General features: G+C 34.7%; 2 protein-coding genes across 2 annotated transcripts; both read right to left on the reverse strand.

The window, feature by feature from the left end:
- Nucleotides 1-404: 404 nt before the first annotated feature.
- Nucleotides 405-4,472, reverse strand: LOC137830174 (FAD synthetase 1, chloroplastic). The gene is made up of 5 exons (XM_068637349.2): nucleotides 4,117-4,472; nucleotides 3,242-3,294; nucleotides 2,613-2,748; nucleotides 1,366-1,541; nucleotides 405-1,171 (listed from the first exon to the last, which is right to left on the reverse strand). Exons 1-5 carry the CDS (start codon nucleotides 4,359-4,361, stop codon nucleotides 657-659), a joined length of 1,125 nt encoding a protein of 374 aa, XP_068493450.1. The 5' UTR covers nucleotides 4,362-4,472; the 3' UTR covers nucleotides 405-656.
- A 320-nt stretch (nucleotides 4,473-4,792) lies between these two features.
- On the reverse strand, nucleotides 4,793-16,698 carry LOC137830173 (myosin-1). Its single transcript, XM_068637348.2, has 24 exons — nucleotides 16,393-16,698; nucleotides 15,182-15,578; nucleotides 14,775-14,876; nucleotides 14,552-14,695; nucleotides 14,320-14,470; nucleotides 14,189-14,216; nucleotides 13,320-13,485; nucleotides 13,152-13,215; nucleotides 13,001-13,014; nucleotides 12,838-12,922; nucleotides 12,589-12,692; nucleotides 12,294-12,432; nucleotides 11,194-11,312; nucleotides 10,534-10,686; nucleotides 10,316-10,405; nucleotides 9,636-9,713; nucleotides 8,958-9,116; nucleotides 8,396-8,602; nucleotides 7,635-7,840; nucleotides 7,375-7,510; nucleotides 6,272-6,401; nucleotides 6,045-6,191; nucleotides 5,826-5,893; nucleotides 4,793-5,712 (listed from the first exon to the last, which is right to left on the reverse strand). Exons 2-24 carry the CDS (start codon nucleotides 15,560-15,562, stop codon nucleotides 5,053-5,055), a joined length of 3,531 nt encoding a protein of 1,176 aa, XP_068493449.1. The 5' UTR covers nucleotides 15,563-15,578; nucleotides 16,393-16,698; the 3' UTR covers nucleotides 4,793-5,052.
- Nucleotides 16,699-17,497: the final 799 nt, after the last annotated feature.

A 17,497-nucleotide genomic window follows, 5' to 3' on the forward strand; every position in this document is an offset into this window, starting at 1 on the left:
ATAAATAATTTTTATAATCCTTTAAATAATCTTTTCTAATAGGTAGTTTTAAGTAGTTATTTTAATTAAAAAATATTTATTTAAAGGATAAAACAGTACAAATTTGTATTTATTTATGTTATGAGGGTGAAAATGCTTCATGTTCTATAGCCATTTTTCTCAAAAGATAGGTGGAGAGTTTATTAAGAAGAAAAAAAAGCACAACTCATTTATTTTGTCATAAAACCAATTTCAATATCAATTTTGATGATTGATTGGTATTTAGAGTTGAGAAAACTTACTGTTTATTATAATCTATCCAAACAAAGTCTGATAAATTACTTCCAACATGTCAAATGCAACTAATTTGAAAGAGTAAGCAACATAATAGTTATTTGACAGATTTATATTTGAACAAACACAACTAATCTCCAAAATCAACCCTCAATTTCCTCAAATAAGAAGAGATCTAGCAATAATCAATGGAGTTTTACTGAATCACTTTGTTTTGATGCATATTGCAGTGAAGAGGGTGAAAAGGAAGAAAGTTACAGTGTATACCTACTTATACCAGCCTCTGGATTAGGCAGTTTCATCTGGGGCAATTTGGAGTATGGATAAAATCATCTCTAATTCAGAAGACTATAAATCTAAGTAGAAACAATTTCTAAACTGAATCAGGTGCAGGAATCGCCAAATTCAATATGCAAGAACTGCAAATTTTGAGAACCAAAAAAATCACTCAGACCTCCATAATCTGTTTCTATATGCACAAACTTGCTGTCAATAACTACTCTACACTGCACAACATTTTCCTGATCAAGCAAAACTGAACAGTTCTCATATAAACCTTCCTTTGGTGCTAGATTCAATATGCAGGATCTAGCAGCAGATATCTTATACTGTCCACTGCTGAATCTTTCTTGGTCAGTGGCCATTAATATGAGACGATGTGGCCTACCCAAAAGCTCTGACACATACCTCATGTCCCCTACGGCAAGGGCTTCCCGAACACGTGTGGACGACACCTGTCCCTTCTCTTTTGAGTTGGTCACAAAATTCATGTCTGCAGAGCAACGATTCTTGTCCATGACAGATTTGATTATGTAAGCTTCCATTCCATACTCTTCACAAAGCTTTACTAACTCCAAGGCATCACCAGCAGCTTTGTACCCGAACCGGTAGTTCTCACCTACCAGAAGTTCCAGAATCCAGCACAGAATAAACATTGGTAACAGAATAAACCATGTTAATGTTGATGATGTTATGCTATAATAGCAGATACAAGCAAATTCTGATATAACAATGTGAAAGGTTTTTTTTTTCAGCAATAATGTGAAAGGTGTTTGTAAATGTTGAGAGTAAATTATGGAGCTACTTATTTACCAGCAACAACTCCCTGAACCCTAAGCTCTTGTGATAACTTCTCAACAAATTGTCTTGGACTGAGATGTCGTACACTTGAGAATTCAACCTGAAACTCTTTTGGGACCATGTTACAGCAATAAGAAACCCAAGATGAAAGAACTCGTTTTCGGTCACGTTTAGCAACTATAGGAGCCCTGCTTGGGAAAGATTAACAAAATATTCGTTATTTTACCCAAGGAGATGACAATAATGATACCCTGATCCTCAGCAATTCAGAATTTAAACACGACTTAGAAGTTTATACATTTAATAAACCATAGCAAATTAATGCATCCTTCATACATATAATACCCAAAAGAACTAAAAAATAAACAAATATCCAGGGAATGTTTTTAAATAATAATCATTATTGTCTTCCTTAAAGGGAATTGTAAATGCTATATTTATTTCCAAATCGCTCTGCCCAATGGTTAACATATTGCAATGGCAACAGTAAAATGCCAATGCTATGGTACAGGCATAGCTCAATAGCCAGCTTCATCCAAGTTTATAATATTTTTTTCTACCATTCATTATTCAAACGGAAAAGCGGAATGATTAGTAATCTGAAGCCCCAAATAACAAAGGAAGGTTCACTACTCACTTTAATACTATGACTGTCCGTGATCTGTGTTATTACAATCTATGATCCGTATGCAACGGTAAAATGAGGTGCACTGACATGAGTTCAGTAAAGCATGAGCATTGGTTCCATTTCCTAACAGCTTATGCATTAGAAGTTGACATCGTTGTGCATGAAGCTCCCACCTAGTGCGGTTGGATAGATGTACATAGTCCTACACCTACCCCCACAATTGAGAAGAGTTTTTCCAGGATTGAACCTGTGACCTCCAAGTCACATGGTAGCAACCTTAACATTGTGACAAGGATTGTTTGAAGGGTGATCAAAAGGGCACAGTCCCCCTCATCAAATGGGGCCTTGGGAGAGTAGATGTACACAATCTTACCCCTGTAAGCGGATAGGATGTTTTCAGGATTCGAACAGTGACCTCTGGGTCATAAGGTGACACCTTACCTTTGTGCCAATGCTAAATTTAAGTCCCTATAAGAAACTTTTCCTATACTAGTAAATTTAATCTACTAGCCAAAAGCATGAGATCACATTATAGGAATGCAAGAGCCAAGCACATTTTTCACCCACATAAACAAATAAAGTAAAACTTTAAATTGTCTTCATACCAACATGTTATGTCATTATGTCCTACCTAGGTTCCCAACCAAGTACTTTTTCCATGCCAACAAATGATAAAAGAAATGGAGGTCCAGCCTTTGATGCTTGAATTGCAAGTTCTCGATGACCTATGTGCAGAGCATCAAACTTTCCCAATGCTACAATTCCACCTGTTAATGATTAAGAATCAATAATAGTACATAACATATATGCCAACTTCCAAAATGAAAACTTTGTTTTCTGAATGTTCTTCACTAGTTCTCTCTCTCTACACAACTCACGCAGGCAATTCTAAATATTGCAAGCGAATGACGAGAACTACATTCGTAAATAGCAAAAGAAGAATGACTTATTGACCATAAATGCTCAAAACAATAAAGAATTTACAAAGTTAAGGAAGAAATACGATACTGAGCTAATGGAATTGAGAAGTCCAACAGGACATACACTCCTCCTCAACTATAAGAAACTATTGACATGGTTAATCAAAGAACCGATTCCACAGTATCAACAATCAATCTTTTATCTTTTACTTTCTGGAAAAAGCATGTTATTTGCCTCCAAACAATATGGATATTCTAAGAACACAAGTTGCACATTACAGAATTGGACATGCAAAATGAAAAATGGTCAAAGAGGCATCAGGTGGAAGAGACTAAAAACCTGCCACAGCAGTTGTTCCATCAGAGAGAATTTCTCGTTCATCTTCTTGTTGGCTTCACACAAGAAAAGGAATCAGATTCTTGATTAAAGAAGGATGACAAATAATAGACATAAAAAGCGGTATATCTGTTTATATGTTGTCTTTTATTTCCATAATTTACATATGGATACTTTTTAACAACTTTCATCTGAATTATTTACAGCCCTGCAAGTGGAAGCTGTTAGAAACTCTGTCTCTCTCTGTGTAAGATAAAAATCTTCAATTAACAAACTATAATGAATGATAAGCACATAAAAACCCGGGTAGGACTGGATAAATTTCTCATTGAGTATCTAGAGAAGGAAAAAAACAAGTAAATTGAATTAAAATTAAAACTCCCCCATGACTTGAATTTCAAGTAGTTCAATAGAAGTTTCTTCATCTAATTTCTCCAAAACCAGAAGTTAAGAAGTTAATTTTAACTTATGAAAGAAGTTCCATTCATTTTGTCTTTTATTTAGTTTATTGGGAAGTTTATTCAAACACAGCCTCTGTAATCTTACCATCATGCATGCTTTCAGCAACTGATTTCTCGAGGACATGGAGATAGAGAACCTTTAACTTTAACTTTGGGGATAAATCAAAGGGTCAACATAGAATGCTAACTGAATACCCTATCTCAACATACCAATTTTATAATAACAACAACATTTAAGTTTAACGACCTAGATATTTGTTTTGCTCACACCAAATTACCAACCTTCGATAAAATACACCTTAATTTTGTTAGTGTTAATATTTTTCTCTCTCTAGAAATGAACTAAGTAAAGTTCCCATCTACCAACTACCAAGAAGGAAAAGAACAAAACCCATTTGATAAAATGAAGAATTGAACCTGAAACAATCGAAAAGGAGAGGAATTTCTCCAGGGGGCTTAGATGGGGTGCCAAAACAGCGGTAATTTGATGACACTCTGTTGTGCTTCTTTGTAATGGCGGTGTCTGGAGAACAAGGTTTGAGGGGCCGTGGAGACGAAAGGTGGAAAGTTTGAAAAGTGCAGTATGTGAGTGTGAAATGGAAATGAAGGTCGCAGTCTCGAAAATGGTGGGAAACAGCACGAGAGACGCAACCACCCAACATTGCGTCTTCCACTCACAGCACCGCCAATAGTTCTTTGTTAAGGGGAAGGGATAATGGGTTATGTGGGCCAACGGGTCGGGTCGGAAACTTGGCTCGTATTATGACCCGAATTTTTTCAGAAGACAATATCATGCTTATTAGTTTACATATCCCAATTTTTCTAGAAAAAAAAATAAAAATATTCACCTATTATGAATGAGATAGATATGCATGTACATTTTAGAGCACCTAATAATTTTAAGATAAATTTCATTTTAAAATTATTATAATGTTAATTAATAAATCATCAATAGATTTTCTGAGTTTAATTTTAGCATATCATATCAAATTATTAAATAAATAATATCTCATAATTCAAATAGTTTATTTTTATAAAAAAAGAAATCTTCAATTGTCAGTATTGTCTTTAAATTTAAAAATATTCAGGTGCATTGATGAAAACACTATTTTTTTTTTACATGCAATTCACATACCATGATTTACATTGAATATCTTATTCCACAACACAAGTGGTGCAGAAATTTGTCATAGATAAAAAAGGCTAGCAACAGCTAACCTAATTACAGTAACCAGTAATCCATTTTCCTACTCCTATCTTATCTTATCTTTCCTATTGTATTTTTCTTCATTTTTGGATACATAGTTGGCAATGCAATGACCAAAGCCAAACCCAAATAAGAAAATAAATAAATCAACTTAATCTGGTACTATTCCTTCTTCCCCACCAACTTTTCTTCACTTTATCAATAGATCCATCTTCACTTCCAAGTTTATGTAATATGACCTTTGTTTCACGTAGTCTTGCATTATAATCCTTTTTCCAAGCTTCAAACATCTGTTTTAACCTTCTAAGTTCTCTATCTGGGTTCAAACTTGCTTCAACTTGACCGGATTTTACCTCTACCAAGAACTTGGCATCATCACCAAACACTTGACTCCGCTGCTCAAATTCTTCAGCCAACCGACTTATAACACTCAAACCAGCACTCATTGATCTCACCCCGTTGCTTTCTTGGCGTCTGTGATTGGTTCCTACATCCCAGCTGAAATCCCTCTCATCACTTGCATTAACAGAAGCATCTGAATTTCTTTCAGAATCATCCATGGCAAGACTCTTCTTTGCAATGGAGAGGCTAGATTGTAGGGATCTCATTTGCTTCTGCCATACTTCTTCCATTGACTTCATCTTTAATTCATATTCAGACCATCTGCTATCATACTGTTGAAGGCGTTGGTGAAGAATGTCATTTTCCTCTTCCTTCTCTCTCAGGGCAGCTTCTGCCTTGAGTACCCGGCGCTGTAGTTCAGCCAGGAAAGACGACTTCACAAGAACCTCGTCTGACTCATTAGCCTGGTTTAGAGATTCATGATTATAAGTATGACAAAGATGAAAATTTTACCAGAAAGAAATCCATGACAACAATCCTTTTGAAATATAGTTTCTGAAATTAGAAAAAACAATACCTTCGTAACACCAGATTTTGATAATCCTATGTTTCCTGAGCATCTTCTGACTAACCAACCACGGATAACTGCAAAAGCCGTTAATTATAATGATAATTTATCTCATAACGCTTGAAGACAGTTGTCCAAACATCATTTTTCTGCATTTAATTCATCCTTTAAAACTGCTTAAAAGAAAGGAGTAACATATTATGCCTTTTGAGAGCATAGAACTCTTACATGATTGTATGAAAACCGCAGCTTCCTTAGTACTTTTCATTCTGTTCCTTGCAAATACTGTTTTCATCCGTTTCTGTATGATAACAGCAGCCCTGTGTCTATGAAGCAAATCTGCATACTCCTTTCTGCTTTTCTCTCCTCTAATAACTGCATGAAGGGGTCTCCGTCAGTCACACTTCTCAAGGAAAGTGAACGGCTGAAAACATATAGGTTAGAAAAAAAAATACATGATTGGAGTGTGGTAATTCCTCTCCAAAGTTCCTTGCGGTAACAACGAGCTCGGTGACCCCTGAAACAACTTTGCACACGCAAAATTCCATGCAGAGTACGATTTCTGGTATCCTCAAGCACTCCAATCTGCAATCACGGCCAATGCAGCGTTTTAAAGATACAGTACCATGGTAGTAGAATCGAGATACAAACAGTGTATCAGAGAGTTGATATTATGAATAGTAAATCGTTTAATATTCATAAACATTAAAAAATTTAATATATACTTAAATATATAAGATATGCATACATGAAAGATACAATAAATTATATATATGTATATATATATATATACACCACACAATTTCACCAAAACAACCTTTAAAAAAATAATGTGGTGCATACATGTTATAAAACAAATTCTGTCTATCTATTTTTAAAATCCACACTAAAGATACAGTACCATGGTAGTAGAATCGAGATACAAACAGTGTATTAGAGAGTTGATATTATGAATAGTAAATCGTTTAATATTCATAAACATTAAAAAATTTAATATATACTTAAATATATAAGATATGCATACATGAAAGATACAATAAATTATATATATGTGTATATATATATATACCACACAATTTCACCAAAACAACCTTTAAAAAAATAATGTGGTGCATACATGTTATAAAACAAATTCTGTCTATCTATTTTTAAAATCCACACTGATTCACACAATACAGAATCTTTTTGTTTTGCGATTTTTCGTGCAAATCGCACAATACAGCTAAGATTTAGGAACGAAAAAGATTCTTGAAACGATTCGTATCGTGGGAGGGTGAAACCGTTTCGTTTCGTACAATATGTATCGTGAATTGTAAGATACTAACTACTATGTACAGTACAACAAAAAACTAGACTTTGGGAATAAAAACTATTTCACAGTTTAAATACACAATGCAAAAGTATATAGAATACCCGACTAATTCATTCTTAAATTTATGTTAACATAATAGTTAAAGCCATAAAAATTGCTTCTGCTATAAAATCACATTCATTGCCACCGCAACAATTTATATTATGAGCACAATTTATGGAAAAAATATTATAAACATCTATTTACCTGCCCTGTTCGGAAGAATAGCTTTGTGTAGCCAACTTGAAACATCTCAGGCAAAATGTTGAACTGATGAAGAATAGCAACCGAGACACTAAGTGGATCCTGAGAGGCAACATTTTCCAGGAGAAGAAAACCATATCTGATTTACCGTTCCCAAGTCAATAACAGAAAGATTAGAAACTTGCAAAAAGCACGGGGCTAGAAGAGGAGGCTAATTTGAAAGCATACTAATCACCATGGTTTCTTTATTCTGATATTTATACCTTCTGGCAAACTTTTGGTGAGACACTCTACTTGGAAAGCCGGATCTTGATATTCGAACCACTTCCAGAACCCCACAACATCTCAACTGCTGAAGTACAAGACCTTGCTCATATGATCCAGGTGATTGGAGGTTATTGGGCTTAATGCAGCGTATAAAATGTGGTGTAGTACTCTCTAGACGTTGCATCAATTGGAACAATTGTCCCTGGGTACCAATAGAAATAACCTCTAAATCAATTTAAGCAAGATAAATATCCCAACTAATTTAGAAAACCTCTGAATATTTACGGTGTGTTTGGTAGGAATGGAATGGGGCAAGCAGAGAGTTGATAAAATACTTCAAAAAATAAATGGTTTGATACATTGCTTTCACTCAACTCCACTTCACTACTTCCATTTTCTCTTTTACAAACCGCAATAGTAGTGTCAATATGTGTGTACGATCTTCTTTTTGATTATTTGAACTAATTCATATTAAAATATGAAATATGAAATGATTGATTGTTTGTAACAATTAAAACAACTGATCTGAAGCATCTTTTCGTTGACCGGCCATGTCATAATTACATTAGGATCATTAATGAGGCTGTCCTTTTTCAAGCCTTAGACGTACTTTGAATGGTTTGACCAAGATGAAAACCATTAATAGCATTAAAAACATACTGAACGGAAGACTAGGAAAACCAAGACACTACTTTACCATAGTATTAGAACATTTCAAGATAAGCTTTTCGATAAAGCAATAATTAAGATTATGTACCTTGAATTTTGTGGCAACACTTAGCTTTTGGGAATCTGCTCCACCTGACTTATGTAAGGGACCTACAACAGGCTTCTCAGACTGAGTAAGCATATGGGATGCAAACAACTTAGGAAGATGGCATTTGCTTGAAGATAGAAGTTGGATAGAATCTAAGTGCAGTAGGTCCCTGTTCTTTTCCAAGAATCCAGATGTGTCATAAGTGACCTGGGGAAGAACAAGTGAAACTATCAGTCAGGTAAGATGAGCAAACTGAAATTAGTAAGAAATGACCTTTTGGTTTTAAGAAAAAATGATTGTGTGGGAAGATTAAAAATATTGACAGGGAAAGTTATTCAAAATCATGGTTAGTAGGGTTAGAAATAATGCATGGATTCAAATATAGTGCAATTGTGTGCCTTTCTATCCATAGAACTTATTCCTATCACACCCACACCAGAATGTCAAAATGGATGTCATTACAATGTAAATCTTAGACACATCCATCTTAAGGAATTTACAAGCACTTCGCATAAACAGATTGATCAAATAGAATATTGCACGAAAGTGACCAGATTAATACCTCCCCTGCATAATGACGCACAGTAAAGGCTTTTTCCCGTTCTCCTTTGAAGCATGAATTGGAATTCAAATGCTGCTTAAGCTTGTTAGCAAACGTTAAATCTGTGCCATTAGGGAAAGTTGACTCTTCATCTAACAGGGATAGTAGTCCCAGTGGTTTCTGCACATGTCAGAATTTCCAACTTCTTATTAGACATAGTATTTTTCCACAGCGGAGAAAAGAAAAATATTAGCCGCAAATTTATCCTCTAACCATTCACCACAATATCAACACCTTATGTCAGAGAAATAGGACAAAGCATCACAAATTAACCAAGTAGTACGACAGATGATATTAATAGTTGGACTTGGATCAACATTGAAAAATTTTAAATATCAGTTAAGGAAATCTGAATTAACATAATTCACTCCAAAATCCCCATAGTTTCACTTCAGTTTTATAAGAAGAAAAGGACAAAAAAGCAGCAACTTTCAGCAAAGCTACAACAGAACATCTATTGACAAATCATACTCCAAAAATATTAGTTCAAAAGCAGAAAGAAACATGGATATACAAGCACTGCATGCGGCCCACTGAAGAAGCATATTAGCTAAGCTTTTCCTATTTCCTTCCTTTGTCTTTATATTCTGATAATAAACATATTAAAGATTACACAAAAAAGGTCAAAGTGGGCAGTACCTTTTCAAAAAGATTAAGGCAATCTTGGTTGTCTTCAAATTCCACTTTAGCCCAATCAATGCCGTCTTGGATATATTCCTGGAACAAAATTGTAGACAAGGCATGAGTAGATGTTTAATTATAAGAGGCACCATAGCTTCTTTATTTATTTTATAAGAAGGTGTTTGACATGTTCAACTTTCATTCTGTGGCCATCAACTAAATGAGAACTTGTTTAAACATCAGCTTTGCAAAACTACACATATGAATAAATTAAGATTGGTATCCATCTATTTCTACCATCAAGATGGGGGAAAAGTAGTAGTAGCTTAGTTGAGTTATGTGGTCTTGAAAAGGAGATTTGGAGGGACTTTTCTGACATGAGCCCATTAAGTAATCAGCGAAGATTGATATCCAGCTATTTTCCACCATCATAGGGAAGTAGTAGTAGCCTAGTAGGTCATGTCAGTGTGTGCGGTTCAGTTAAATCAGTATGGTGTGCGGACTCAATTAGTGCACAATGATCAGGGAACAATTATGAGGGCCAATAGTTCAAAAAATAAAAATGTCGTGGATTTTATATTCACATTTTAATGGGACCTTGCAGATTTGAATGAGATTTTTTACATTTGCCAGATAAAATGCTATGCACCTATTCTTCATCCATTGTTAGCAACAGTCAGTTTATATGTGGCGTATACCTCCTGTTCCAGCTTGAATAAATGACGATTGAAATGTTGCTGTAATCTTTCATTTGCATAATTTATGCAAAACTGCTCAAAACTGTTTCTCTGCATGCAAAAATCCACAGCATTCAACACAGCAAACATTGCAAAACAATAATTAAACAGGATAAGGATAGTGAGTGAGATAGATATATTAATATTATATAGAAAAGTTGACATATAATGTAACATACATTGAATGACTCAAAGCCATAAATATCAAGAATGCTGATTGATCTGCCAGTTCGTCTTTTACCAACCGCAAGGGATTTATTTATTTGCTCAACCAACCAATCAAACAAACATGCATATATTGACTTCGCCAAAGCATCTCTCGCGTCAATAGCCTAAGTCAAAAGAAAAGCAACAATCATTCATATGTTCATCACCAACAAACTTTTCTTTAACATTCTATTACCTTGCAATAACAAACTAAATGAATTCCATCAGCTGATTAAGAAATTCAATATAAATTTATATACCCAACATCTTCCTCTTGAGAAGTTGCACAGGTAAAAGTTATGATAAAAACCAACTGGTATAGAAACACCCAATTTCCCCAACAATAAGTTCGGGTTGAATATAAGGATTCCCTTCCAAGATGTTGAGAGCTTGGTCTCTCCCTTTACACCCAATTACCACTCGAAAAACTCCCCTTTTCTTCCCCCCTGTTTCCTATTTTGTTCCAGGCTCATAACCGTCTAGTAGAGGCAGTTATGCTTACTCCTGATAATAACTGCCTAAAACTGCTAACTTCTGAAAATCAGAAAACTGCTACTGAATAAAAAACTACTAACAAATTCAGTCCAATTTATTTATAAGAGGCCTAACATGTTAACACTGTAGTCATTTACCTGAGAGAGCGTCAATTTCTGGACAATATTATCATTACCAACTTTCATTTTACGAGTTGAAAAAGTCAACTTCAGGTCTTCAATTTCACATCCGATCAACTTGGCAACTGTGAACAGACCTATAAGAAGTCGGGGAAAAAATCATTTTTAATTGAGGTATTGATTTCATATAATGCATATCATCTAAATAAGGTCAAAACTTATATGCATCAGAAATTAGGTATCAATAGTACACTATGTAAACCGTTATTATATGAAAATGAAAAGATGTTGAAGCTACCACGTGGTTGTTAAATTATGTAAGAGCAGCAAATCAACAAATAACCATATCAAAGGAAAAAACTAAAGCAAAACCATTGAAAACTGATACGTTATTCATAACAAACAAACTCAAAACACTTTTTTCTTCTCAGCTTACTAGGATTTTTCATAAAAAAAAAAGAGTAAAATGCTAACTCCTCCACTCTAGAATATACTGAGTGAAGCCAAAAGTTTTTCAAAGACATCCCAAACCCAAAATCTTGCACCAAACAGAAGCTATTTAACAACCAGTAAGTTTTATGTTTAGCAAACTATTCAAAAAGAAGTTCTGGAATTATGGCAGCTAACTCATGTTAAGACCAATGCATTTGCAAAAGCTAGATAGGGGCAAGAACGCAATGTCATTACAAAAGGTATGTCATAATAGATATTTTTTATCACCAAATCATTTAGTTATCATTCATATTGAAAAGGGCAGCCTTAAGCTGCAAAGCTCCCACTATGCAGCAGGACTAGTCAGACCCACATAGGGGATCCATAACATTCAGTCTTTCCTTGCATTTATAAGAGGCTGACTACAACCTGTGATCTCATGGACACATTGCACCAAAGTTCCCCCTCTTAACTTTCTTCAATATAAGACTGAAATTTAATATGATCTTGTCTATCTATATTTGTACAAGACTGCAATTAAGCAAATATAATGTTATATTAATGCAAAATCGATGCAAATTTTCTAAACAGTGATAAAGGAAGGCATCCCTTTGTAAACTGCGACCTATCAAGAACAAAAACTTATTCTTTAGATTCGATTAGAAGAGATTCTGGAAAATTCTTACCCTCGTCCTCAACAGCTTCAACATGATTTTCATTATCAACCACAGTAAATGATATGTTTCCTAACCATAATACTGCAGCAAGCATTGCAAATACATTCTCCTGGTCTCCCTTGCTAATGTGGACAATATCCAGAGCCTCCTGGAAATTGACAACAGCATAAAAAAACTCATGTAAGCCAAGCTATTATTTCAGACTTTAACCACGAGTCAAGATGGAAACTGTAAAAAAGCATATATAAACCTATGTGGATACAGATCATACATACACAACAAATGATGAAATAATAATGTATACCTTGACTATGCGAAATTCTTCAACATCATCTACGCCGCTAATTGAATAACAATTGCTCTGCCTCAGATATTTATAGTCTTCCGCACTTAGTAGATTTAGCTTTTCTGAGTTAAAAAAATAAACATCAAAACCGCTATTTAAAGAGATATTCCACATTCTTCAAGGCCACCCTCAAAAAAGAGTTCTAACAAAAACTCACCTGTGTAACAAATATATTAGCAGATACAGAAGCTAAAATAATTCACTTACCCCTAAGAGACGAGGGTGCTCCAGCACATAGCTGATAAAATATATGATATGACCTTTCCCCTTCATTGCATTGGACTACTCTGGACTGTTCACAAAGTAAGACAAGGGTCAACTACATAAAATGGACGCATTGGAATGAAACCTAGCTCAAAAGAATGAATACCTTTTCCAGCAAAACTGTTTACGGTATGGTCAGCAGGCCAAGCAAGAAGCATCACATTGATTCAGTACATAGTTGCAAATGTTAACATAATAGTTAAAAACTTAAAGAGGAAGAAAAGACAAACTTTCAATCACATCCTGTCTAAACATACATGTTTGAATATTTGCACCAGATATTTTTCCAGTTTCACTGAAATGAATCTCAATGAGCTTTCCCTGTGACATTCAATCAAATTAAGAGATTTCAGCACCAAAGTTTAGAAGATGAAAAACCTAATGAATCAACTAAAAGAATCAATATAATAAATTGGAAATCTTACAAAACGACTCGAGTTGTCATTTCTTAATGTTTTTCCATTACCAAAGGCTTCTAGTATTGGATTAGTCTTTAATATCTCGTTCTCTATTCCACTTCCACCACCAAGGGCAGCCAAGTATTGCATTGCTATTTTTGCCGTCTCAGTTTTCCCTGCTCCACTCTCACCACTGAATATGAAATTGATATCAAATCAAATTTAAGAACATTATGAAATATACAATTCTCTTTAGGGTTTTTTTCTAGAGAATGAGAGCAACTTTAATATTATTTCATGTGGTTAGATAATTTTTTCAGGGAACTTATCAGAAAAATGAACCAATGATAAAAATATTTCCAGCTTAAGAAATAGGAACATTTGACAACTAAAGTTGCTACTCATTCTTTGAATTGAACACCTTCAACAAGCCAAATGGTTATTGGTTAATCATTCATAAACTGAATACTTCTGTCAGTGACTCCTTTTTAGTATTTCTTTTCCTAAATTATTCAGTCCTGATCCAGCACTTGATCACAAGTGCCAGATGAAAGAAATGACTTATCTCTATCTGATGAGATTCTGAGTAACTCTTATATAATGAAAATGCTAACTAAAATCTTCAGAAACATAGTGTAGTAGACAAGAACAAATGCCGCAAATATTTCAGTTCAAAATATTGAGTAAAGGACCCCACATGTGAGCCTTGTACACTGGACCATCCTTAAACTTAAGTTGAGAGAGTAAAACTTAAGACTAATATTCAAGCAATGCATGCACAAGTTGAAACTGAATAAAAACATAGATCGATGCATCTTTTAAAAAAGCAAACAAACACCAAATAGTTTTTGATGACTAGACGCTCGGAAAAGAAGAATTAATCAAAAAATACTGACCTTATAATTATGGATTGATTCACTTCATCTGCAAACAAAACAATAGAGATTACAAAGTTATAGCACAAAACGAATGGAAACAGCTTAACCTTTAAAAACTTAATCCGTATAAAAAATAAGGAAAAAGTTACCTCGTATCATTTCTCGGATGGCTGTGTCAGTAATTGCATATACATGAGGGCTTTCAATTGCCTTACACTTGTAGGCTTCAATATAGTCATTACCATACAAAGGAACTTTTTTAAAGGGATTTACGGCAACCAAAACAGGCCCAGCTTTCGTCTGAATTAAATAGTTATGCACTTAAAGAGGTTATGATTAGGAAAATAAATGAAGATAGAAAATTAAGAGATATAAGCTTACATAGATCATATCTTGGTTGTATCTATATTGCAGGTTGAATAAAACTGCTGGTTCATTTAAATAACTCAGTTGCATGAGGTCATCCACTCCATCAAGAATGTCGGGATTAGCTGGCACCAAATTATCCTCTTTCACCTTTAAAACCTATGATGGGGTAGAGTGTACAATTAATCAGACTAAAAAAGAACCGAACACTCTTGAGAAATACTGTTGCTTATCTTACTTTCCCATCAGGCAGCGAAATGACAGATTCAGCTCCAGAAGTTGTTATTGTCTTTACCAGCTCCCAATCCCCATTTGGTAGTTGAAGCCATGACTGAACCTTCTGAAATAATGAACTTCAAAAGTAAGACAAAGAAGCAAAATATTTAAACAATCTTTAATGTTTAAATTATCTTCGTTGGAAATTTTTCAAACATCTTATCAAAGCAACGAGGAATGCATTCCATCCCCAGCAGAGTTATCCACAATCATCCATATTAAATAGACAGAAAATGAATCAATTTCTCTAACATTCTTCCAGAGAAACCAAGCTATTTGTCCAACTGAATAACTAAATAGAAGGTACCATAATAAACTGATTTCAAAACACAGCAGCAGAAGAAAACTGAAATCCAAGGCCAAAATTACCTTTTTTGAACCATAAGAATTTGTATCATTCCACCTGTTTTCCCTAGAGGATGTCAAAATTGATGGCAGGGGCAACGTAACGGATACCGAGTCTTCATCTGCATTAGATGGTCGGTCTTTTAATGATCTACCTTTTCCACCATAAGGCGAATCCTCATCGAAAAGATCCATGCCACCAGCTCGGCCTCGAACTTCCTTAGAAATCTCCCCTACCAGTGCACCATTCTCAAAACCATTTGGTCCAATCGGATTGGTGCGTCTAAATTTAACATCTCCATGTTTTTCCACAAGCAGAGGGTTCGGATTGTTGGCAAACTTGAACTCAGGGGGCAATGACTTGATGGAGTGGAAGGCAGGCAGGACACTGGATGCCTGAGACATCTTCCCTTATAGACTTCTGCCATGACCAAAAAAGGTTACCATCGGCAAATGCAAATTGCGAAAAAGCAAAAAGTGGTAACATTTTTTCAAAATAGAAAAAGCTAACTTTCCATACAAATGGGCCTTTCAAACTTTAACAAGGCCCCCAATGAATGACTTAATCAGGATAACATAATAGAGATAGGGGACCCTATCTCCACATAGACACTCTACTCTCCACTCCCTAATCCATTGCTCCAGGCTTTAAAGTCCTCGTCGAATCGACACGTTCAACCTCATTCCAAGCTGTAAAATTCAAAATCATGAACCTAACACACCCACGCCCCCACTCAGCTAATCCAATGGACCCAACCTTAATCAACTTCCCTCAAGGTCGAAAACGTCTTCCACCTTCAATCTTTCCTTTCTTTCTCTTTTTTTTTTCTTTTTTAAATCACTACAACATTAACACACAAACAGATCTTACGTTACACACTTCTACCGCAAGCATAAATTTCTGAGAAACTAACAAATCATAAACATTAAAAATCTAAAAAAAAAAAAAGATCTCATGTTACACACTTCTACCGCAAGCAAAATTTCAGAGAAAGTAACAAATCATAATAAACACAGAAAATCTAAAAAAAAACACGAACAAACATCAACTAACTCGAAATGCCTCACTCTAAAACTAAAATTCAAGATCATGATAACAACAAAATTTCAAACAACAATCCTCATTTTCTTCAGCTATCCTCGTGTTACGCGCCGAGAAACAGAAGCAGAGTCAAAGAACGCTGAAAACAGAAATCGCCAACTCGTTCACGTTTTCGTGAAGCGGATCCACTAACCTCAGAGAACTTTGGGAGAAGACTGAGTGAGTTGAAGATCTTGCACGACGGAGATAATGCCGGAGGAATCGCCGAGCATTGAAGGATTCAGAACTCAAAAACACTGAGAAAAGAAGAAAACGAAGAAAAAGAAGAGAAATGAAAATGTGTTCGCGGAAGAGCCTGAGCCTCACAAGACCGCGTTTGGTTCCTCGCGCAACGAACGTATGGAGAAGAAGAGAAGATGAATTTGAAAGAAACAGCTTTTTTTTGGCTTTGCTTTTTCGCACTCCCTACTTAGCATAATAATCACACAAATTTTTAAAACGATTAAAAAAAAAGGAGGGAATTTTTTTTTAAACCTTTTTCTTTATTTTATAATTTAATTCCTGGTCCTGAATGGCCCATTCAATTCTTTTCTTTTTCTTTCAATATTTTAAATTAAATTTTTTTTTAATTTAAATTTTTAAAAATTTAAATTTAAATTATTTGTTGCACTGCGCGTTTTTCCTCGCCACCGAATTTGAAGAGAAAGTTTTTGCGCTGGAGTTTGTGAATTGACGAAACTGCCCTTTCAGGTGGCGGCTTCGAGATTAATGAGTAATAATTATTGGGAAAATTGTTAGATGGCATTTCATAATTTTCTTATCCTAATTAATAAATACCAAAAAAATTAAATAATGGAGTTGGTGGAATTTTTATGTTAAAATTAACCCATAACTTGTTTGTTGTTAAGTCCTACATCATTAATTTTTTCTTTTAAGGTTGGTTGTTTGGTGCCTAAACAATTTATTTCCACATTGCTATCAATTATCAATAAAGTGATTAGAGAATAGATAGATCACAAAAATGTCTTGGAGCATAAGTCACATGAAAATTATTTTGCTAAATATCATATAAATTTGGAGAGATACATGTTCAAATCTTCATTTCATATTGTGCTTTCTCCAACAAGGTATAACTTATGTTTATATATAATGTAATGTGTGATGAGAGTGCATGATCTTCATGAATGCTACTTTTAAATATGCATTGTACATGGCCTTTATTTCAATAGTTCTTTGCAAAGGTACAACCACTTTACATTTATAATATTTAGGTATATGAGCTCTCACATCACATGACA

Source organism: Phaseolus vulgaris, chromosome 7 (genome assembly GCF_051622355.1).
Source record: "Phaseolus vulgaris cultivar YP4 chromosome 7, ASM5162235v1, whole genome shotgun sequence".
In the NCBI taxonomy this organism is placed as follows: domain Eukaryota; kingdom Viridiplantae; phylum Streptophyta; class Magnoliopsida; order Fabales; family Fabaceae; genus Phaseolus; species Phaseolus vulgaris.